Source organism: Trifolium pratense, linkage group LG2 (genome assembly GCF_020283565.1).
Source record: "Trifolium pratense cultivar HEN17-A07 linkage group LG2, ARS_RC_1.1, whole genome shotgun sequence".
Taxonomy (NCBI): Eukaryota; Viridiplantae; Streptophyta; class Magnoliopsida; order Fabales; family Fabaceae; genus Trifolium; species Trifolium pratense.
Window position 1 is genome coordinate 15,496,553 of NC_060060.1, and position 24,650 is coordinate 15,521,202.

The 24,650-nt window shown below is 41.4% G+C and overlaps 3 protein-coding genes across 4 annotated transcripts; all 3 read right to left on the minus strand.

The window, feature by feature from the left end:
- Positions 1–58: 58 nt before the first annotated feature.
- LOC123907537 (beta-amylase 8) lies at positions 59–18,846 on the minus strand. The gene is made up of 10 exons (XM_045957836.1): positions 18,290–18,846; positions 5,429–5,653; positions 4,780–4,860; positions 4,399–4,602; positions 3,678–3,872; positions 3,250–3,414; positions 2,865–3,125; positions 1,541–1,753; positions 840–1,056; positions 59–397 (listed from the first exon to the last, which is right to left on the minus strand). The coding sequence occupies exons 1-10, from the start codon at positions 18,653–18,655 to the stop codon at positions 375–377; spliced, it is 1,950 nt and encodes a 649-aa protein (XP_045813792.1). The 5' UTR covers positions 18,656–18,846; the 3' UTR covers positions 59–374.
- On the minus strand, positions 13,197–18,744 carry LOC123907539. Of its 2 annotated transcripts, XM_045957838.1 has the most exons (3): positions 15,220–16,715; positions 14,838–15,156; positions 13,700–14,736 (listed from the first exon to the last, which is right to left on the minus strand). In XM_045957838.1, the coding sequence occupies exons 1-3, from the start codon at positions 15,520–15,522 to the stop codon at positions 13,700–13,702; spliced, it is 1,659 nt and encodes a 552-aa protein (XP_045813794.1). In that variant the 5' UTR covers positions 15,523–16,715. The 2 variants fall into 2 exon arrangements, with proteins under 2 accessions (XP_045813793.1, XP_045813794.1); XM_045957837.1 differs by having other exon boundaries at positions 13,197–14,736; positions 14,838–18,744.
- Positions 18,847–19,992: 1,146 nt separating the features above from the next.
- On the minus strand, positions 19,993–22,361 carry LOC123907540 (UDP-glycosyltransferase 73C5-like). The gene has a single exon (XM_045957839.1). The coding sequence runs from the start codon at positions 21,681–21,683 to the stop codon at positions 20,211–20,213; it is 1,473 nt and encodes a 490-aa protein (XP_045813795.1). The 5' UTR covers positions 21,684–22,361; the 3' UTR covers positions 19,993–20,210.
- Positions 22,362–24,650: the final 2,289 nt, after the last annotated feature.

Below are 24,650 nucleotides of genomic sequence, written 5' to 3' on the forward strand. Positions count from 1 at the left end.
CATAATAAATTTTGGAGCACCAAAACACAGTTAAGACAGAGTGAGTGAGAAGACTGGATTGCATTTTTTTTATCATCCGCAGAAATTTTCTTCATAAAATCTTACCATCCATGATCATACAATTACCAGTTTTATCACTAAGAACCTAGATTATGGTGTTTTTCTTCTTTGAGAAACATATCATGGTTTTACATAACCATATCTTGAAGCCTATAAATATTACAACTATAGCTAACGATGTTACAGACGACATTGCACTGACAGAAATAAGACGAGACAACTAGCTTTTTTCAAGCATGTCCCTATGCAGCCAGCCACAACAGGGTAATTACACCCGACAACATGGACTAATTTAAAAGTAAAATTTGCAGCCATTACATATGTCCAGTCATCTCACCTGTAAGGATAACAAGCTATAGTAAAATTTAAATGGAAAATATTTGCTAAAAAGAGAATCAATATAAAACCTGATGACATGAATGTCTATCAGAATCTGTCATGTACCCACTTGAAAACATATTCAATAATACAGTCAAGAAACTTCATCAAGAAAAGTATTTCTTCAGACGGTGAAAAAGTTGGGAAAAAAAAATGCTTCAGGTATAATTTTGACTATAAAAATCCTATCACAGTTAAACGGAAATTCTAACATACATGCATAAGAGACGAGGTACTCATGATAGTGAAAATCGGGCAATTATGTGTTCACCAAGAGCAAGAAAAAAAGGTGCAGCAAAAATCTCTTGGAAAATAAATTACCATGCTTTGTGACCAACGCCTAAAAGAATATTTCCAACATACGTAGATCAAAGTCGATTAAAATTTAAAAGGATTCTTACCATGCATGCATTTGATGAAGAAATCCAATTCCGACAAGCAAACATTTCCCTGAAGCAAAGATGGTTGCTGATAAACAAAGAATGAAAAGTGTCGTTGATCAGGATCATTTCTGGGTTTTGCCATCTCAACCAATCTCTTATACCTTTCTCTATCATAGCAAAATAGTGCATTCTCTCCAGCAGTGACCAACCCCCGTTCCCAAGCCGAGTTTAATACCTGTGCAATCATCATTCATAACAAATGGATTAAACATGCACGGCACCAAGTTGATCAAAATAAGTAATGATCCCTCTGGAGTCAATTATAAGCAAAAAAAGTGCCTACATATTGGAGTCAAATATATGCAAATATCAATTAATCTATCCACATTTAATGTTGTTATTTCAAAAATACCCTTAATCAAGTCTTTAATGATTGATTCCAAAAAATAAGTCTTTAATGATGTGAGTAATTAGGGATAAGTTAGAAAATGTACTCCCTTTTATACATAAAATCAAGAAAACTAAATGTAGTTAACTATCATCCTTTTTCTTTACCAAAGTTAACTATCACCCTTAAAAAATGTGAAAGTGTGTATTTTTACTTATAAATGAGTTCAAAGTTGTACAAATCAATGTAAAGTTGCAAACTATCTATAAAGATACCACTTCACTTCAGAGCTGCATTAAGGTGGTGTAAAACTAATCAAAAGAAATATTACCTGCCAACTCAATCCCTCTGGATCAACCAATGATTCATTAGCATCCTGGCTGGAAAGATTAAATCCTAAGCAGACAAATTTCATGGTGACAGCATGTTTCCTCAGAACCTCAAACACAGGAGAGTATCCATCCTGATTTGTGGGGTTGTGATATCCTGCCGTCAACTCTGCTGCATGACTAGGAGTTTTGTACCACCAGTATACAGCAGGAATCTGCAGCAATTATTCATTAATTTAGAGAAGAGGATAGTATGGTTTTACTTTCAAGGACAGGATTTTTGTTTAAGAGGTACAGAGAATCAATGCTTCCTAACGCTAAATATCAATACTAAACATCTAAACAGATTATTCATACCTGTACACAAACACACAAAAATTCCAACAGAAGCATTTCCAGTGAATAAAGACAAGTATCAGAAATAAATTATTACTAAATTAGTCTGCTTTTGCAAACACCATAAGCAAGAATTATTCTTTATTATTAGGCAATTAGTATTAGTTCAATATCAATATCCCCTTAAAATGGGATGAAACATTATATAAAATGACATCGTTAAAAACTTTCACGCCAAGTCTATGTTTGATTTAGGAGTAAAACTTAAAGGAAGAGAAAATTTTATGGGAGTAAGATTTTCAAAAAATTAAAATGTTTCACAAAAGTAAACAAAATATTAAATTTGATAGAGTATCGTTCGTCTTCCTGCAGTGATTGAATTTTACCCCATGTGACTATGTGAGACTAAGGTTGTATTTCCCTTTTCAAGTGTATTATTCTTTCTTCTTCTTCTTCTTCTTCCTTTGTTTTCTTTCGGGTTTCCAGTCTCTCGCAATCCTTCACCGACAAGATTCTAACACCTTGCCTCTCTCCACTATAATTACGACTCTTTTGGTGTTTGTTGCATGAAAATGCCATCATATGACTTGGACATTAATTCCATAGCAGTTATTGATTTTTGAGATCTGCTATTGATATGACTCGCTTCCTTGTTGACTTTCTCACAGCTCACAAGATATAACCCCAGTCCTCTTTTGCTATTTACTATCCTATTTTTTAAACCAAAATTTATACTTATGTCCTACACTTCTATAGTATTCACGGGATAAGAAATTATACAACATTAACATATATTCCATCAATGGTCTCTCTTATATCTTTAGTGATAGTAAATGCCTCAATTTTTAAGGGCATACCAAACTGACTCTAGGTACCATCTATCAATTATGAATGCAATCAATACCAGCAGCAACTAGCATCATCCAAATTTAGTCACGCAACTACAAGATGAAACCACTACATGGAAAAAAGATATACCAGAAAAACTACCTTGACAATAATTTTTGTTTCCTCAAAAGCAAGGCTTGCAAGAGACAAAACATTATCTGCATGGTCTATTAAAGTCTGGGAGTACCAATGTAAGAAGAAGCGACCATAATAGTTGTCATAATCACCTCGCTCACAAAAGAATCCAGTCTCATGCGGCATAGAGTTGTAGTGCCCGGCATTGTCAGGTCCTCTAGCCCAGAAAGAGTGACCACATAGTTTGGCTGCTCTGCGCAGACTATGTTGCAGGTATTTATCATAGCACTGCTCATAGATGATAGATAGAAAATCAGACTTCCTTATTAGCATATTGGATATGATACCACATATGTTATTTATTCTACAGAATAGTAAAACTGTTTTGAAATGGGGCCAAAAAATGAGGTACCTGAAACTCACCGATACCAGGATACCTCCACCCCATCCTTTCTGAAAAAGAAGGGTATTTCAGCTCCCCGGATGCTCCAAGTCCAATTTCTACAGCATCAATCAAGCCTTCTGCAAACAGGTCATCAAACTCTGTCCGAAAGCTTCTCATCATATCAAAATATACCTGTATATATTGCAGAAGGCTAGTCAGAAACAAACACACAATAAAACAGAACATGTAATGTAACTGATAATTAACAAACACTTACAGAGTACACAATCTATGAAATGCAGAATTTCCTATAACCATGTAAAATAGCACACAAACAAGAAATAATTTATTTATTTATATTTTCTTTTTAGGTGAAACACATATACGGTGGAAATTGGGATGTAGCATAAATAAATGAATCAATGACAGGAATATATCTACTAGATATTTTATACCTCAATTCCAGTTCTTCCTTTGAGAACCCGCTCTTTGTCAATTCCCCAAGATAGGCATTCGGTATTTCTCCGTCCTTCACGATCTGTGAAAAATATATCCTGGTTGTCTTTTCCAATATTCAAAACCCATTGTGGGAGGGAAATCAATGCATCACTAGAATCATTCCCTCCACATTCATGAAATGCCATAACAACCTTCAGAATTTGAAATAAGAATCAAGATAGGCTCTCAAACAATGGTCATTATGTTCTCCAATTCCCATGACAAGGATACACATCCAATTAATTAAAGGAACTTCTGACATATTTTAAACCAATGTAATCTTTCATTTTCAATACTATCCAAACTAGGGAAACAATTTTATTTACCACACTGGAAAAAAAAAACAAATATTTAAGAATTAAGAAATAATACAACTGACATCATCTGTCCACTAGTTATGCTCCTCGTTACTTAGTCACATCCTGTGTGTTCCATATTCCGTCCTTCATGTATTGTAATAGTTTTTTAAGCATTTTATAGGGAGGACTTCTAGTTTTAACAAAATTCCTAACCAGCAAACACACCCTTGTAATAGAAAATAAATGATTTGGTTGGCCTTATTAATGCATCATATATAGTATATAGACAAGTCAAAGTCATAAATCATTTCACGTGAATTTTCCATTTTGAAGTACATGGATGCATGTATAACCTGATATGAGCAATTAAAATATATACCTGTAACTTTAGCTTGAATTCTCTAATAATGTTAAAAAGCTCCCTATAACCAGACCACACATATTTCTGCGGGCTCCAGCCTTCAACAATGCCCCACCAACAATCCACAACAACACCATCAATATTTAAGGACTTAATATGGATTAACTCCTGCCTAATGTCCTCAGGATCCATCAACTGGCAAAATTTGTTAATAATACCAGCCTGCAATAAAAGGCTAATTTTAGAAACCCTGTGATCAAATACCACGCAAACAGAGTGAATGCCTCAAAAGGACACACTAAGTGAAACCTGTATGTAAGTATACTTTTTATCTAGAAGATATTACACAGGTTGGGTTCTAGCTACACATTAAGCAAACAACAAGTAGAAAGCACTTACCGGAAGTTTTGTGTAAACAGGAACATAAGGTGTGCAATTGAAGTCATTGTCATGCACCCCAGAATGAATATCTTGCATAAGCTGCATCAATAAATTACAAAATTAGATGGTCCTGTTCAATCACTTCTTGACATCCACATTATAGGTTTAAACCCACCACCTGTGTTAAGAACAAGTATAATTAATAATTATAATCACTTCTTGACATCCACATTACATTTAGAACTTATTTTGATAGGAAATGACAAAGTTGATTATAATTAATAAGTATATGATCATCCCTTTAATTTTGTGTATTTTTCTATGTTGAGTATTTATGTATCTTGTTGGAATTTATGTTTAATTTTGTAGTCTACACAATAGCGGTCATCCTGCTATCCACTATACCGCTATAAGATTCTTGGGATTTGGGGCTACACGCCGCTATCTAGGATTAACAACATAGACCAATGGTATATAAAAAAACAGAAGACCCGAGAATTTGATTATACTAAGTGAATTAATTGATCAGATTTCAGATATCATATCAACACAAACACAAAAAACAGTGAGGATAACAGCCAAACATGCATGTTTACGCGAATAAATCTGCATCGCATCAAATATGATACAAAAGCAACAAAACAATTGAATTAGTCACCAAAATCACCTGATCAGCCTCCAAGCAGTCAACTGAATTAACGGGGCTTACACTTGGGTATTTTCCATTCTTTGAGTCCCTTTCTGCAATTACAACAGAATCAATAGATGCAGGTGACAAGCACTCATCTATTCTAAGTATTGGTGGCTGATTCTCTAGTGTTTCCTTAACAGAAGAAGTTCTCAAAGAACCACCAGATAGTTGACTTTCAACTGACCTTGCCACAAATGATCCCTGCATAATAATACCTTAATCAAACATAAACACTAACGAATAAAAAAATCATGAACAAAATATTTCCTAACCAAAAATTTCAATATTTTTCTTTTCTTATGATCAATCTAAGCACCAACTAAATCAAGTAGTTGAGCACAAGTGATTAAGGCATTTTAGTTAAGGTCAAATATCTTGAATAGTATTTCTACTCTAGCTCAAATAATACTCAATCAGACTTTACTTACTTCCTAATCAATCACCAGATTTCCCCGATTAAGACCCAATTTTTTTTCTTTTTCTAAGCAACAACTAACTAATTTCATTGTCATTTTCACAATAGGTTAATTCTCAAGTTAAGAGCTTCTATCCTATGAAGCACCGACTAGAAATTCGTTCTTTTTAACTAGAAATTTAACCAATGATGACAATGCAAAAGCGGAAAATATCATATTTGTTAAAATTCCGCTATACAATAGTGCTATAGTGCCACTATAGCAACTATTTGATAACACTTTGTACTAAATAGCGTATCATGAAACAATTGTGGCTTTTCCACCACTATCCTATAGCGGTATAGTGCCGCTATAACTTCAATTTAACAACACTATAACGGAGCTGTGTCCATATCGAACATCGGAAATGTGACCCTATTTAGCTTCAAACCTAGAAAACAAAAATTGGAACTTATATAACAATTAAAAATGTTCTGGACTGGGCCAAGAGCTGGCCCAATCGCTTCTGCCCGACATTTGGGGCATGGCCCAATAAGGGGAGACTTCCCCGACATGTCAACCAGTGACGTGTCCTGCCCGACATAACGGATAGGCGGCACGTTAAACACGTGCTCATCTATCCATGCATGTTGATCCATTCCATCGTAGCTTAACAGCTAAGCAGCACGTTTAGCACGTGCTCATTTATCCAACCACATCTGTCACGGAGCCTATCCATTACCCGCGAATAGCGGGACGGTTCAAACCAAGATAGAGGCAAATAACGGCCTCCCCTACGATACAGGGACTATCTTGGCAGTTGAGTCTATTGGGCCGGTTATCCCGGCCCAATAGACCAACCTTTGGCCCAGCGCCGGGGGCACTATATAAGCTCTCCTAGACAGGAGAGCCAGGTATTCTAAACCATTACTCACTATACTTTCTCTCTCTTCTTTTGTATCTCTCTCGTTCTCTTGCTGACTTAAGCATCAGAGTGCCTGCAGGTACAAACCCCCCTTCGGTGTGGACGCTTGCTCAACGGACCGGCCATCAACCTTTCTGATCATCAGGTTAGATCAGTGGCGCCGTCTGTGGGAACTGAGTTCCTCCCCTTCTTTTGTCTTCATTCAAGACTCTAAAGATCAAAGCCGATTCTCTCAACAACTTCATCATGGCTAGTTCATCACAGCAACTCAACACCAATACCGGCGATGAGAACGTTATCAACGTTCCACCCTCTCCGCCGCCGCAGCATAACACCGTTTTGTCACCGGTGCGTGACAATAACACCGCAGCGCACGGTCCAGAAACTGACTCCTGCGACGGACGGGAAACCTCACTCTCGTCCGATGAAGAAGACGTCGAGGTCGCGACCGATCGCCGAACGGGCAAACGCCCGCAGTTCAAACAAGAAACTCCGGCAAACAACGCCGGACAGCCCGCCACCTTGGCCAATTCCGAGATCGCAGCCTTGATCGCTGCCCTAAAACAAACAACGGAGGCCATGCAGGCTCAAGGTCGTCGACTAGACGAGCAAAGTGAAAGAATCGCCGCGCTGGAGAAGAGCCGGCGCCGCCGAAAGACCAACTCTCCCCCGCGGAGACAGCATGCTACTCTTTCCCCTCCCCGTCAGGCGGCCGTCAAACATCGACGCCCTGATCTGGAGAGAGTCGAGCCACCTCCTCAGAAAAGGGAGCGTACTCCTCCCATCCGCGAGCCAAGACTCTCCCCGAGCAAGAAGGGAAAGCAAGAAACACCTCGTCGACATTCACCTCAAGGGTTGTCGCATATGACAAAGCAAGGCGCGTCGGGCAGCTACCGCCCTCGCAAATCTCGCAGTCCAACGCCCATGCCCGGCGATTATTCTCCTCGGTCTTCCGAGAACTATTCTCCCAACGGGAGTGACGAGGGCGATCCCTGATGCCCCCTTTCCAAAGACATCTTGAGGAAGCATATTCCAAAGGGCTTCGAGAGACCTCCTACACTCCCCGCGTACGATGGTTTGACCGACCCCGACGATCACATAACTAATGTCAACGCTAATCTGGATTTCAAGAATATTAGCGGTGCCATTAGGTGCAGACTTTTCCCGACCACGCTGAGGAAGGGAGCGATGGCATGGTACCAAAGCCTGCCCCCTCAATCTATCCACTCGTGGAGGGATCTTACAGACCATTTCTGTAGACACTTTACAGCTTCCCGCAAGCACCCAAAAACTGTGCATGCCTTGGAGGCCATATACCAAGCCGAGGAAGAAACTCTCTGCAATTTCGTCGAGAGGTTCAATAAAGAGGCCGTGCAGGTCGAGACGACCGACGATATGAAGAAGTATTTGCTGCAGAGGGGCCTTCGCCCGGGCAGCGATTTTGCCAAAGTTGTTGGCATAGAAAAACCACCCACCTGGAACGACCTCCTCTTAAAAGCTCAAAAGTACATTGAGTACGAGGAAGTCCAGGCAGCTGATGTCGCCCGCCTTGCCCGACCTGGAAGCAGCCACCCTGCCCGCGAGTCCTCCCATAGGAGCGATGATAGGGGCGGCGACAGGGGAAACGACAGAGGCGGCGATAAGGGTGGCGAGAGGGGCAGAGACAGAAGGAGGGGCGAAAGACGAGAGCCTCGTGGCCCTCCAAGCACATTCAGCACCTACACCCCCTCGTCAAATCTCGGGGAGAGGTATTCGCTGAAGTTCACATCTCCGAGTTCAACAGAGCAGGTGTGAAGCAACCAAAGCCAACCCCTCTGAAGCCTGGCCAAGACAAGAATAGGTATTGCAGATATCACAAGAGTTATGGTCACAAGACCAACGACTGCATCCAGCTGAAGGATGCTATTGAAATAATAATAAGGAACGGACAACTGAGAGAGTTCGTTAAAAAAAACAACGATCCTCGACCAGAGGCCGCGGAGACTCGCGCGGTCGAGGAGGTACTTCCACAACCCGCCGGGCAGAACAACGCCAAGCAGATAGCTATGAGCGTATCCCGGCCAGAAGATTTTGCTATCCCCAGCTGTTTCGGGGACATCTATACTGGTCCTACGCTTAGCACGTGGGACTATTTTACAGACTCATTCGTCATATCCGGTGGTCGTATGGACAAGCACACTATCGGATCAATAAAAAGAAAATTCGAGGAGCTCATCGACATGTCCTCGAACATGAACGCAACGCTGGACAAGGCGAAGGGGCGATCAATGCCTTTAGCCTTCTATCTCGAGGAGCTGCCCGGTGGGTCAGCCAATTTCCAAATTCCCCTACTCGTCCGGGCAGACATGGCTAACATGGACGTTCGTCGGGTCCTCATCGATCCGGGGAGCTCTTGCGACATTATGTACGCCAGTCTTTTCAGGACCTTACAGCTGGACGAGACACACCTCACCCGTACTTGGGCTCAGATCTCACAGGATTCAACGGGGCAACCACTAAGCCTTGGGGCTATGTCGACCTCATAGTCACTTTTGGCTCCGAGGAAACGGCTAAGTCGATCAGGGTTAAATTCTTGGTCGTGGACTGCCCCTGCCTCTATCAGTGCATCATCGGCAGGACGACCATAGCAGACCTGATCGCTGTTCCCTCCACTGCCCACCTGAAGATGAAGTATTACACTCATAAAGGGCAGGTTGCTACTTTACACGGGGACATTGAAGCCGCGAGGAGGTGCTTCAACGCAGCGTCCAAGGGCAACAATTTCGTGGGCAAAGCTCCTGAACCGAAGAAGCCAAAGCCTTCCCCGGAAACGCCACCAAAACCTTCCCCGGAAGCACCACCAAAGATGCCCGCACCAAATGTGAGCTCGGTCGATCTCGACAGCCGCACCTCCAAGAAAGAACATAAGGAGGAGAAAAAGCTGAGGAAAGAAGAAAAGGAGGATGACGAGGCGAGCAAAGAGCATTACCGCCCCATTCCAGATGGAGACTTCGAGATAGTCCAGTTCGGCGAGGACCCAGCTAAAGGAGTCAAAATTGGCACAGGGCTCCCCGACTTGGCAAGGAAGCAGCTGAAAGCCTGCCTGAGAGAAAATGCTGACCTGTTTGCATGGCACGCTGCTGATATGCCCGGGCTGGATCCAAACATCGCGTGTCATCAACTTACCGTCGACCCACTTGCTAGTGCCGTAGTGCAACGCAGGCGTAGGCAGTCTCCCGAAAAAGCGGAGGCTGCTGAAAAAGCTGTAAAAGACCTCTTAGAGGCAAATTTTATTTCTGAAGCCAGATACACTACCGGGTTGTCCAACGTTGTACTAGTTAAAAAATCTAATGGAAAATGGAGAATGTGTGTTGACTATACCGATCTCAATAGGGCTTGCCCTAAAGATTCCTATCCTTTACCTTGCATTGATAAATTAGTTGATAATTCTTCTGGCTTTAAATTATTGTCGTTTATGGATGCATATTCAGGATACAATCAAATCCCAATGGCTGTGGCCGACAGGGAAAAAATAGCTTTTATGACTGAGTCGGGCAACTATTACTACAACGTAATGCCCTTTGGTCTAAAAAACGCTGGTGCTACGTACCAGCGAATGATGAACAGGGTATTCCGGGGAGAAATAGGCGACATGCTCAAAGTCTACATGGACGACATGATCGTAAAATCCCACGAGGAAATCGATCATACCGCCCATCTACGCAAGGTCTTCGAGCAGGCCAGAAGACACAACATGCGATTCAACCCAGAGAAGTGCACCTTCGGGGTACGGGCAGGAAAGTTCCTCGGATTCTATCTAACAGAACGAGGAATCGAAGCCAACCCCGACAAATGTCGTGCCTTTACGGAGCTCCAAACTTCGAGCAACAAGAAATCCATACAAACCCTGAACGGAATGCTGACCTCATTATCTCGCTTCGTAGCAAAATCTGCTCAACACGCATTACCTCTCTTCAAATTACTTAGGAAGGAAGCTGTGTTCGAATGGACGGACGAGTGCGAGCAGGCCCTCCAACATCTTAAGAAGGCCCTGTCCGAACCCCCAGTCCTCTCACGCCCGGATGTCGAGGAAGTGTTATACATTTACCTCTTCATCGCATCTGAGGCCGTCAGCGCAGCTCTTGTCCGTAAAACAACGGAAGGACAAAAACCAGTGTACTTTACGAGCAAGGCTCTCTAGGGGCCCGAACTCAGATATACACAAATCGAGAAGGTGGCCCTTGCCTTGATCAACGCAGCAAGAAGACTACGTCACTACTTCCTAGCACATACAATCGTAGTCCGAACCGACCAACCCATCAAGTCATTGCTTGGTCGACCAGATATGGCGGGCAGGATGCTCAAATGGTCCCTCAAGCTTTCCGAATTCGACATTCGTTACGAAAGCAGGAAAGCGCTAAAAGCACAAGTCCTAGCAGACTTTGTGGCCGAAATGACGAATCCATCCTCCACGACAAGCGAGGCAGATAAATGGACGATATTCGTCGACGGAGCATCGAGCGCCACGGGAGCAGGAGCAGGAATTATCCTGGAAAACGAGAACGGGATCATCATCGAAGTATCCCTAGCTCTATCCTTCCCGACCTCAAACAACCAGGCAGAATACGAAGCCTTCCTAGCAGGACTACGGTTAGCCGAGGACATGGAGGCAAAAGAAATTAAAATCTATACAGACTCACAACTTGTCGCGTCACAAGTGTTGGGCAGTGTTGGGAGAATATCAAGCCAAAAATGATAATCTCTCTGAATATTTAGCATTAGTGAAAGAAAAAATCACTAAGTTCGAGTCCGTGGAGGTGCAACACGTTCCACGCGAGCACAACAAACGGGCAGACATCCTGTCCAAACTGGCGAGCACAAAGAAGAAAGGCGGAAACAAATCCGTCATTCAGGAAATACTCCCTCGACCAAGCATCGAGAGGTCGACCAACGTCCTCGACATAAATGTCATCGGCGACAAAAACTGCTGGATGACCCCCGTTTACAACTTCCTCGCGAATGGAACCCTTCCGGCCGACCAGAAGGAAGCAGCAATCGTTAGACGTCGAGCATGCGCCTACGTTATCCTCGACGGAAAATTATACAGGAGAGAATTCTCAATCCCGCTCCTAAAATGTGTCGACGAGGAGACAGTCGACTACATCCTTCGCGAGGTACACAAGGGGATCAACGCCCAGCACCTGGGAGGGAGATCGCTGGCCAGGAAAGCTCTCCGAGCAGGATACTACTGGCCCACCATGCAGCAAGACGCTAAGGACCATGTGAAAAAATGCGACAAATGTCAACGACATGGGGACATGCACCTAGCTCCTCCCCACGAACTCAAATCTTTGTCGTCACCATGGCCCTTCGCTTGGTGGGGCATGGACATACATGGCCCCTTCACAAAGGGACTCCATCAAAACAAATTCTTAATAGTCGCCGTGGACTATTTCACCAAATGGGTAGAGGCTGAACCCCTCTCCGACATAACATCGTTCAGAATACTCCGTTTCTTTAAGCGAGACGTACTCTGCCGATTTGGGATACCACAAGCCGTGTAACGGACAACGGAACACAGTTCACGGATAAAGGATTCCAAGACTTCCTTTCTGCCCTGGGAACCAAGCAACACTTTACTTCAGTTGAACATCCCCAGACAAACGGGCAAGCCGAGGCCACCAACAGAGTAATCCTGCGCGGCCTACGAAGAAGATTGGACCAAAACAAAAAGAAATGGGTCGAGGAGCTCGAAAGCGTCCTTTGGGCCTATCGTACAACACCACACTCCACGACCGGGGAGACTTCATTTCGAATGGTATATGGAACAGAAGCAGTCATCCCCGTGGAGGTTGGCGAACCATCTCGCCGAACCGAGCAACCGCTCGAAGAAGAAATGAACGACGAAGCTCTCCGCGAAGAGCTTGATCTCGTCGAAGAGATTCGTACGGGGGCATCCCTTCGGGAAGCCACCCTTAAACAAAAAATAGCTGCCCGACATTACGTTAAAGTCATCAAAAGAGAATTTGAGGTGGGCAGCCTCGTCTTAAGACGAAACGCTAAGGACTCCCAGGATGGTAAGCTGGCGGCCAACTGGGAAGGACCATATCGCGTCATCGACAAAACAGAAAATGGCGCATATTATCTCGAGGACCTTCGAGGAAAGAAACTTCCTCGACCTTGGAACGCCCAAAAATTAAAACAATATTATAGCTAAGTTATTGCCAAACTAAAAAACACTTCTAAAAGGATGCTCGGATCCTCTAGCAACGAGCCCGACACCTCGACAACGGAGAGCACGCAGGCACACATGCTCGATCCAATAATTGAAAAGGAGATACTCTGGCTCAGGAAGGGCAGAGCGTCTCCCCGACGGGGGTGACCTTTGAGACAAGCTCCTCGTCTTTGTGCCAAGGCTTAACGCCCAGCTCGCGATGGGAAGTTCAAGCCGCGGGGGCGGGCACACCAACGTGTCGGCATCCGTATTAGCCTCAGAAACAACTCTAGGCGCTTAGACAGTTCCCTAAACTTTCTAAGTTAAATCCGAGGACGACCTCCTCGACGAAACGCGCTCGAAACGAAAACTTGCAAATATAAAAAATGGTTTTGTTGTGCAGGCATACAATAATGTCGAGCAGGTATACAAATGACAAAACCAAAAAATTTGTTAAGTTAAAAACGAGCAAGCATAAAGACATGCATAAATTCAGTACGAACAGGCATAACTTAGCAAAAACAAAAGCGATAATTTAAACATACAAACGAGGAGCATGAAATAAACGAGCAGGATTAACAAAACGGGCACTGTCATAAAAATACCGGGCATAAAAACCCACTTGTTCGAACATTACAAAACCGGGCACGCAAGCCCCCAAAAATTGTTATAAAATAAAACAAAAAGAAATACAAGTCAACGGCGCGCAGGCCCAAATAAAAAGTCAGGGAGGATCAGTTGCTTTCATCATGACCCTCTTGGTTTCCATCAGGAGCCTTCTCCTCCTCGACCACTTCCTCCACGTCATCCTCATCATCGTCATCTTCTTCATCCTCCTTCTCCTCCTCCAAAGCCATCTGTCTATACTCCTCTGGAATGACAATCTGGCCATTTTCAACTTTTTTCAGCCGGTGAATCCCCTCGGTAATCAACCCGTGCTCGGAATTCACGACCTTCAGCTGAGCCACCGCATTCTTCCACCCATGTACCATGCTCGCCAACATCAGGCCCCCGAGCCTCTTGATTTCCTTGACCAGGTCTGCTCGACTTACCAGCCTGGAAGTTTCAACGGCCTCATCAGCAGCAGGAGCAAACTTGGACTGCAGGTCACCTATCACCTCCTCCAGTTTCTTCTTCTCCTCGGCACCCTGGGTCTTTACCTCCTCGAGCTCTTTCTTAGTTTTCTCCAACTCCTCTCGAGTAACCCGGGCTTCTTCCAACAGATTCCCATAATTCTTTTGCTTGCCCCTAAAATCAATGAGCTCACCCTCCAGCTTCACAATGTGCCCCTCCAGCTTGGCATTCCGGGCAGCCAACTTCTCCACCTTATGAGTTGCCCCCCCCTCATTCAGAACCAAGGCCGTCTCCGCCAGCTGGATGACAGCAGCAATATCTTCATTCAGCTGGTTCTGTCGGACAGCTGAAGAAACGCTCAGAACATAATTCTTCTCTGATGCAGGCACCTGGAGGGGATTTTTATCAAAAAAGCTCCGGTTGCTCAGGCATGCGGGGAGGACGAAACCACCGTCCCCCTCCGACAGGTCTACAATAGGCGTCATCTGCTCCTCCCGCTGCCTCTTTGCACGACCTGTCGGGGTCCCCGCTGAGCTCAACACCGGTGAAGACTGGCTAATACTCCCTGAAGCAGCTTGCTCGGCAACCAGAACGTTGCTCACACCAGGCCTGGACTTCCTCGCCTTTTTCTTTGATTTATCTCCCTTGTGCTCAGTAGCTGTCCTCATCAGCTCAGAAGCAAGATCAGCCATTCTACCTGCAAAGTCGGAAACATGGTCAAAAACACGGGGAGAAAATCAAAACATCAAAATCGCTGAACATAACAAGTAAAAAACGAGCAGAAACTAAAATAAGTACCCAACAAAGTGTTCTCAGCTGAAACAATCTTGCACGACAATAATAGCTTGGTATTAACGATACGAGGTTCGATCCTTGGTTTACCATACTTATCTAGCGCAACCTCCCCTAAACTGGTCATAACCTTACAAGGTTTAAAACCATCCACATAGGTCTTAAGCTTCTCGAAGCCTACCATATCCGCCGGGGTCAGGTCCTCGGCAGCCGTCAGATATTCATCGGTTCGCATTACAAAGTGCCCCGACGACCACGACAATGGGAAACGAAGGCCCCACTCCGTTACCTGCTCCCCCTCCTCGTCCAATTGAGGAGACCCATCCTCGAGGAATACCGGTTTGTCCATATAAAGAGAGTTTAAGGCAAACTCCGTCACCGGCTTCACCACGTAATATCTCTCCTTGAAGCCCCGGGCAGACTCCACAAACATCTTGAATATCTTGCTCGACTGGTGCTTCAAGGACACCCAACCTTGCTGGTCCCCGACTTTCTGTCGTTGGATTTTGAAGATATAGAAGAATAAAGAGACTGTGGCCTCCACCTCCAGATACCGACAAAGAATCTGGTATGCCCGGATGAACGCCAGCGCGTTTGGATGAAGCTGTGAGGGAGCCACCTTTAACCGGCCAAAAATCTCGGCTTCAAGGTTGTTGAAGGGCAGTCGATATCCCATCCCTTTGAACGCCATTTCCTACATGGTAAATCCATCTTCAGTGTACGGCGAACAAATCCGCTCCCCTTCAGCAGGCATATGGACCTCCTAGTTAACCGGGCCAGCCCCCTCGACAATAGTAAAGAGTCGGGGATCCTGAGCGGTAATTGTCGAAGCAATGCCCCTCGGCTCGGGCGCAACCCAAGCCAGCTCGGGATCTGTAATTGTGTCAACCAACTTGTGCTTGGACGTCGCTTGACTCCCCGTTACCTCCTCCGTGTCCGACATTCCGAAAACCTGAAAAGCAGCGAAAAGACAGTGAATTCGATAATTATCAAATCCACCCTTTCACCGCAATTCAAGTGAAAGTGCGTAAGATAGGGCGAGGACGCTGTCCCCGACCAAAAGCCCTTATCAAAATGGCAAAACAAAGACAAAAAACAGAGGAGACGAGGAGAACCATTTAACAAAGCCTAAAAACGGGGAAACAGTCCCCGACGCAAGCTATCAACATTGCTCGACGCTTAGAAGCAAACTTCGTTTTTGCATAAAATCTCAAGTTAAAAACGGGGAGAAGCTCCCCAACATAGAGTTCTACAAACTCATTTTTTTTCCAATTAAATCCTAAAGTCAAAAACGGGGAGAGGGTCCCCGACATTCATACAAATTGTAAAGTCCCGCAAAACTCGCGAAGACGATAACGGGGAGAAGTTCCCCGACACAAGGCTTAACTAACCTAGTTTTTTGCTACAATAAACGGGGAGAAATAGCGAATCAATTCTCCACGACAAGATAATAATTGTTAACCGGGAGAGGAAACAACATTCTTCTCCCCGACGAAAAACGCATAGAATTCCAAGAATTATTCATGGTGTTCATCATCATTTTCCAGAAGATTCATCATCTTCATCAATCGTTCATCATTTTTCCAGAAACAAAACCAAAGTTCATCAAAGTTCTTTGTTTTTCCAGAATCGGAAAAAATATGGGCAAAACCCAGAATCACGAAAACACTACAACACACAGAAACAACGTTTGATAGTGAAAATACCACCACCAAACACTAGTATCTCACTAAAACAGTATCTAAACTACTAACAAATGGGGTTCAACCCAAAACCAAAATGGGTATGGGAAAAGAAAAACCCATTCAAAACACATAAACCCAAAATAAACCAAAGTTTGCTCTAAATCTAAATGCATTCAAGGCGAAAACACAAATCAAAAGGCATAGGTTTGGAAAGCAAAACAGAGTAGGGCACCTTACCTGTTTGAATGAAGACTTGAAGCAACGAAAAAGTAGAAGCTTTTGTGAACTTTGAACTTTCAATTGAGAAATGCAGTAGCAGCAGCAACGTATGAGAGAGGAAGAGAAAAGTCCAAATGAATCTCCCCTCTCCTATTTATAGACCCTTTGAGGCCCTGCACCTCCATGGCGAAAAAACGCGCCCTTCCAATCACACTCGTTGATCAAGATCCAACGGTTCTGATCAAAAATCATCGAAAGGCCCTGATTGAATCTCGCAGGAAATCAAAGGTCGCGTGTATCCAACGGCTAAGAGGCCCCCTCGTAAAACGAGGCAACTACTGCATATTCCCAATGTCATCATTACTCTTTCCACTAGCACACACACGCGTCAAGATCAGACGAAACGTTTGTCTTTTCACATCCCATCGAGCAGAACCACGCGCCTCTCGAGGGATTCGTCGCTATCCCCAACGTAGATATCTCCCCGACGTTGCGGACAAGCGCGAATTGCGGGCAATTGAAACAAACGCCACAAAACGTGCCCGCAAAAACAGGCAGCATCAACTAGATGCAACATACGCAATACCTCCTCGACAATTAGTTGAGGAACTAAAAAGCCAATAACGTTCAAAGGCAAAATCTCTTCCCCGTAAGTTCCTCCACGAACATCGTGGCACGCGCTACGAGCTAAGGGAAACTTCCTCCTTAGAAATTTCTCCTCGTCATGCCACAGAGGAATTTACGAGCAACATATACTCTCCTCGCGCAAACGAGCAACAATCATAAATCAATGAATTGTGAACTCCTCCTACGATTAGCGGGGAAAACATTTCCTCAACATGCGGGCCCGGACCTTAAGTCATTACTCCTATGCCTAGGAGCAACGACTTGGGGGGCTCCTGTTCTGGACTGGGCCAAGAGCTGGCCCAATCGCTTCTGCCCGACATTTGGGGCATGGCCCAATAAGGGGAGACTTCCCCGACACGTCAGCCAGTGACGTGTCCTGCCCGACATAACGGATAGGCGGCACGTTAAACATGTGCTCATCTATCCATGCATGTTGATCCATTCCACCGTAGTTTAACAGCTAAGCAGCACGTTTAGCACGTGCTCATTTATCCAACCACATCTGTCACGGAGCCTATCCATTACCCGCGAATAGCGGGACGGTTCCAACCAAGATAGAGGCAAATAACGGTCTCCCCTACGATACAGGGACTATCTTGGCAGTTGAGTCTATTGGGTCGGTTATCCCGGCCCAATAGACCAACCTTTGGCCCAGCGCCGGGGGCACTATATAAGCTCTCCTAGACAGGAGAGCCAGGTATTCTAAACCATTACTCACTATACTTTCTCTCTCTTCTCTTGTATCTCTCTCATTCTCTTGCTGACTTAAGCATCGGAGTGCCTGCAGGTACAAACCCCCCATTCGGCGTGGATGCTTGCTCAACGGACCGGCCATCAACCTTTCTGATCATCAGGTTAGATCAAAAAAGACTCATTACTTTAATCAATTTAAATTCAATCATGAAATTGAAAGAAAACGAATGAAACCATGTGAGAAGGAGGAAGACACTGGCGATAGGTAGTTCCATCAGCATCAACAATCCAACCAGCTTCACGCGCTAGAGCAGCGAGTACGTCGTTCATGTCAGCACGCGCCGGTAAAGGGAAATTACCATACTGACGGAGTCCAGCTAACATTCGGCTGGTGATGGCTCGACGGTGTCGTTCTCGGAGCTTCGTTTGTTCCTTTTCTTTTTCTCTTTCTTTTTTTCCTTTTCCGGTGGAATTGATTCCCACCGCCGTGGCAGCGAAGCCGCGGAGACGGCGAGGTTGTGGTTGAGCTAAGTAATCGGAGCTGTGATCGCTTTGAGGGTCCAGATCTTGTGTGGAAGCATCTTCGTTTGTGTTCTTCATGTTTGTTCACGATTTTGCTACCATTCTACTACACATTCAAACTTGTTCAGTTCTTACAATTCAACTCGGTGTTCTATTCTGTTTAGTACGGAGTAATATCTTTTTTTTTTTAGAGATAAATAAGGATGTGTATTAGTAGAAAACATTCCCCAAAAGAAAGTACAAACTAAAAGAAACTACTACTAAAATACAAATGTTCTTTAAAAAGACACATCTTAATAATTCAAATAGAAATATTTTCTTAAATTTCACGTGGTTAATTTATGATCAAATTTAAAAGTGAATTATATACATGAGTTATAAAATATTTTCTTTTTTGAATCACTAACATGTGTTTTTTCTCAAATAACAAAATAGTACAAATGGAAAAACGTCAAACATCTTAACTACAAAAACTTGAACCAATACACCTTACAAAAGGGAGAGAAAAGGAAAGAAGAGAAGACAAACAGCGAATAGGGTACCCACCACCAAGAAGCGATGGGACCCACAAGCCACCTACCACTATCGGCTCCGGCACAGGAGCAGAGGTTACGATGATTTTTAGTCATATATCACTTATCCGATGAAAGTTTCACCTTATCCACCAAAGATTCGACAAAAACAGTTCATCTCGCAAAGTTAACATCATTCAAAGAGTTTCAGATTGTCCAAACAGTAGCATGACAAATTAACAACCACCCTAACTTATTCTTCCTACCCAATCCAAGAGCCAGAAAACCTTGGAAGACACTACTAATACTCACGGGAGACACACCAGAAGCAATTGTCAAGAGAAGTTTTGTCTCGTTAGCACCCTATCCTGAAGTAATTGCCAAGCGAAAATAATTACTTTAGAATGAGCCTCATCCATACTTTAGAGTTTGTTACTGTGCAAGAGATGAATTTGTGTATGAACAAACAGATGTATTTAGACTTTAGTAAGAAGAAGTAAAAAGAAATTTTTATGGAATACTAAGAGGTTGCTACGAAGAGGAAGAAGAATGGAAGAAAAATTAGTAAACTGAATTGACATGGTAAATATACAATTATTAGAAGTTGTATTGACATAATTGAAATTAAAATGATTTGGGAAGTGGTTTGATAGAAAAGGCAAATACAAATCTTGAATGATAACAAAAATTCCCTAATCAAGATATTTCGTACTAAACAAACACTTAAAAAGTGTTCAAGTTTGACTTTGGCATTTCAACTCTTTCCACAAACAATAACAAGTTGGTAAGCATCATAATCTTGAAATGGTTTCTTATGGTGGTGTTGTGAATTCTTTTGAGGAATTGGAACTAGAATATGTAAAGGATTACATGAAAATTAGGAACAATGAAGTTTGGTGTTTGTGTCAAGATCTTTATTTAAAACACATTGGTTTATCTAACCAAACAGTGGTTAACATTTCCCATACAAATCAATATCCAAAATGTTTGAGAAAATATAGTCTTTTCATGTATTTGTAGTAGCATTAATTAGCACATGACATATAGTGATTATAAAAAAGTGAAAGCTACAAATGAAAAAAAAAAAAAAAAAAACTACTTTGCTATGCTTAATCATTAAATTATGAACTTTGCTCTAAAATTTCTTGTATAAACAATTTGCAATTAGAATCAGACGATCCACCATCTTCAACAGCCTTATAAGCCATATATTTAATCTCTTTAGCTCGGTTTCTTCTTTGCTCCCCTTCCACACCATTCTCCATAAGCTTTTCAATAGCCATCTTCACATCCTCTTTCTTCACCAAAACTTTCTCATCTTTAAATGTATCCATCGGATCCACACCAACTTCAACACCAATCCTCACGCCGATCTTAAGCACTTGCACAATCAGCTTCTCATTAAAGAATTGTTCGGCAAACAATGGCCAAGTTATCATCGGTACACCGCATGAAATTGCTTCCAATGTTGAATTCCAACCACAATGAGATAAAAATCCACCGGTTGAAGGATGAGATAATATTTCAACTTGAGGCGCCCACCCTTTAATTATAACTCCTCTTCCCTTATTCCTCTCTCCAAAATTCTCTTCTTTTAACCACTTCTCTAACTCAACAGAACAATCATTTTTTCCAATCACCCAAATGAATGGATGGTTTGATGCTTCCAATCCCAAAGCAAGTTCCTTCAGTTGCGAAGCAGGAATGAAAGACAAACTACCAAAACATACATAGATGACAGAACAAGCTTTGTTTGAAATAAGAAACTTTAGACATTCGGATTCAGAATCATTGATGAGTCCCTTATCGTCTTTACCAAACTTGCCGAATGTTAACTTGTCATGTAAGGAAAGTGGTCCTATACACCAAACCTTTTTAGCAACTTTCTCATAACCTCTAACATAATTCTTCTCCAACTCTTCAAAAGTATTCACCAATATCCCTTGTGATGAAAGTTCAGACTCTTTGAATTGATCAATAGCTTCTTTCCATGCCTCTGAATCTTGCTTCATAGCCTCGGGTAACTGCGCTTTTGTAAATTCAATTGTATCAGGCAAATCTGGTACCACAAACAGCGTTGACATTGAGTCGACCCTTTCATGAACTTTGGAGAGGTTAATGTTATGTGAACACAAGAGTGTGAAACAAGAAATTCCATGGAAGACAACTCTTGGAATGTTGAATTTTGATGCAACATTTGAAGTCCAAGGAAGACATATATCAGAAACAATGCAAGTAGGTAGTTTTTCCAACTCAGAAAGCCAATTTTCAAGTGGTTCTTTAAGCATATTGCAAGCTGCAAAAAACAAAGGTTGGTATTTAGGAGAAGGAAGTGTATCCATATTTTCACACCCCTTTGGTAAACCTGCTTCTACACAAGGGAAAGGTAACAAATGGAATTGGATTTTGAGGTTTGAGGCTTTTGCTTGATCAACTATCATGTTGAACCTTTCTGCATTAAGTGGTGTAAGGACAACAGTGACAATGACACCATTTGATGCAAACAATTTTGCCATTTCTATGAAAGGAATGAGATGGCTTTGAGACATAAATGGAACAAGAAGGAAGTGTTGTTGGTTTGATTGGGAAGCCATTGGAAAATAAATTAATGTTAAGGGTGAGATAATGAAAAAGAATATGAAGAAGAACAAGTTAGCACGTATGATATTGTGGTGTTGTATCAAATTTGAAATTAGCCTCTACAAGAATACCTAATTTTGAGAAAGGGTGAGTGGCAATCTTTCTTTTTCACTAAAATCTTGGAATTTTTCAACCACTCTAGTTGTTTCAACTTTCTTGGAATGTTATTAATAGGGAAAATGCACCGGGAAGGATGTGGCACCTGTTTTATGAGATAAAATTTCTTTGTCCTGTTTCTCTCTCCTACGCTTTTCAGTTTTTCACTCTCTTCAATTACTTCAGTATTGCATACTTTCTAGTTTCTAGCGTAGAACATAGTTATGTATTTTTTTTTACATAGAACATAGTTATGTTACTTACCAGGATAGCTTCACAATATATTTTTTAATTTTATAAAGTTATATGCAACTCATATGGCTTGTTTGTGTGTGGGTTGTGTGGACCGAAAGAAACTACAGGTTATTCAAAGGCTCGGCAAACTCTTTACATTCTATGTTGGACAAGATCAAGACTTTTTCCTACAGGTGGTTGAAAGCGACGAATAGTACCTTAGCTTTGAACTGTCATAGTTGGTGGTCTAGTCCTATGCTTTGCTTGAGTCTTGTATAATTTTTTTCGGTTTTGTATTTTGACTCTACTGTATCCTTACTCAGTCTCTCTTGGCACGCCTTGTGCTGGGAAGATTTTCTTAATATATATATATATATATATATATATATCTCATTTTGGCTTGTTCAAAAAAATTTTATAAAGTTATAAATTTTTGTTTTTTTTTTTGTCTATAAAAAAAAGACACGTTTTAGTCCTGCAAATTTTTTAGATATTTAGTTTTAGTCCGGGCAAAATTTTGTAGGACTATAACATGTCATTTTTTTAGAGACCAAAACATAAAGACAAAAGTGGTGAAAATCTCGACTTAAAAATTAAATTTTGTGTTACTTTTTTTTCTTCGAGAAATTTTTTATAATATTTTAAATATGTCTGTGATATAATAATTCAAAAATACGCATTGGTTTAACAATAAACACTAAAACTGCGTGCATAATTTTGTATGAACCAATAACATACTTCCTCCGTCCCAAAATATAAGAGCTAGTTTGACTAATGCACGTATGCCAACGCACAATTGTGATCGCTAATATCTTTAAGGGTCATGTTAACATGTGCATAAAAGGCACATGTTAAGGTTCTAAATATAGAAAATTGCATTTATTGTTAGAAAAAAATTTAATGCTTAAGAAGTTAAATGCACATATTTTAATATATTATTTCTACTTTTGCTTCCTTAACATGTGCCTTTGGTGCACATGTTAACATTTTCCTATCTTTAAATCCGTATTAGTAAAAATTATAAAAACTTGATATTTTGAAAATACTCGTCAAAACGAATCAAACAAGATCTTATATGGTAATATTTATATCTATATATTATTAAAAAAATACGGTTAAAACAAGATAAATGAATAGTGTCATTTAGTTAAATTAGCTCATATAAAATGGGACGGAGAGAGTATTTGATCCTAATTTTTATTTTCTATTTCCAACTTTTATTTTATTTTATTTTCAAAGTATACAGTGATAAGTTGATAGCAGTAGGGATGGTTCCTATTCTGGAAAATTGTGTTTTTTATTAAAATATATGTTTAATGCACCTGGTGCTGGCTTGCTTTTTCAACATAATATGATCTCTTTTTCAACTTAAACTTTTTTTTTCAATGGCTCAATTTAATTTTTAATCAAAATAAAATTTAAATTAGTCTCTTACATTTTCATATTGGAGTAAATTAGTCTCCAAGACTCTAACTCATTATAATAGAGGGGCTAACCTACTTGAGGTTGGCCGGTCACATCCCTCACGACATAAGATTGAAAGATCCAAACCTTCCTCTTTGGAGCGGAAGCGGACGTGGCCATTGACTTGAGACTTTGGAATGTGTCCCTCTCAAGGTTTAGGTTCGATTATCTCTGATGTTGATTTTGGTTGGCTAGTCCATACAGAGCAAAGCTCTAACTTTAAATGGAATCACTGCAAGTGAACGATGAGATTAGTCCCCTTCAATTTGTCGGTTCTTGACCAGATGCCGAACTTTTTTAAAAGAAAATAAAGGGACTAATTTATCCCAATATGAAAGAAAAAAAAAAACTAAAGATGTTTACAATATTTCAAATATATATTTAAGTTTAGATTTTAATTATAAGTATCAAAAATATATTTAATTGTCTTATTTATATTATTTTAATTTTTAAAAACTCATAAGCATTGCTGCACAATGCACTAATTATAATAAACACGTAAGTAAATATAATGGGTATCGTGCAATTTCGTCGAATGGCCTGTCGCACCATTTAGCATCTCTCTTCCAGTAAGAAAAATGCTAAAGTGTGCGAAAACTTTTTCGTTGAAACCGACGAATTAATGAATTATACTCTCTTAAAATATACGTTTAATGCACCTGGTCCTGGCTTGCTTTTTCAACATAATATGATCTCTTTTTCAACTTAAACTTTTTTTTTCAATGGCTCAATTTAATTTTTAATCAAAATAAAATTTAAATTAGTCTCTTACATTTTCATATTGGAGTAAATTAGTCTCCAAGACTCTAACTCATTATAATAGAGGGGCTAACCTACTTGAGGTTGGCCGGTCACATCCCTCACGACATAAGATTGAAAGATCCAAACCTTCCTCTTTGGAGCGGAAGCGGACGTGGCCATTGACTAGAGAGGGCATTAAACTATTAATACAGTAGTGCTATATACAGCGAAAATTTTCATCACGACATTTTTCTAAACATGCTATTACATTTTTCTGAACATGCTATTGGTTGAAATTCAAATAACTATTACTGAATCATGTAGGTTCCACATAATAAAATTCAAAAATTTCAACTGATTAATAAAATAGTGTGTTGGTAAGTGTT

What these genes read in the sequence shown, in the direction of transcription:
- LOC123907539 (XM_045957837.1), bottom strand. Translation starts at nt 15,522, where the DNA reads ATGGCGTTCAAAGGGATGGGATATCGACTGCCCTTCAACAACCTTGAA. An exon ending in AGCTGAGAACACTTTGTTGG is followed by an intron (nt 14,737 to 14,837) that starts GTACTTATTTTA and finishes CCGACTTTGCAG; the next exon opens with GTAGAATGGCTGATCTTGCT.
- LOC123907537 (XM_045957836.1), bottom strand. Translation starts at nt 18,655, where the DNA reads ATGAAGAACACAAACGAAGATGCTTCCACACAAGATCTGGACCCTCAA. An exon ending in AATTCAAGCTAAAGTTACAG is followed by an intron (nt 3,873 to 4,398) that starts GTATATATTTTA and finishes CAAATTCTGAAG; the next exon opens with GTTGTTATGGCATTTCATGA. An exon ending in AAACAAAAATTATTGTCAAG is followed by an intron (nt 1,754 to 2,864) that starts GTAGTTTTTCTG and finishes TAATTGCTGCAG; the next exon opens with ATTCCTGCTGTATACTGGTG.
- LOC123907540 (XM_045957839.1), bottom strand. Translation starts at nt 21,683, where the DNA reads ATGGCTTCCCAATCAAACCAACAACACTTCCTTCTTGTTCCATTTATG.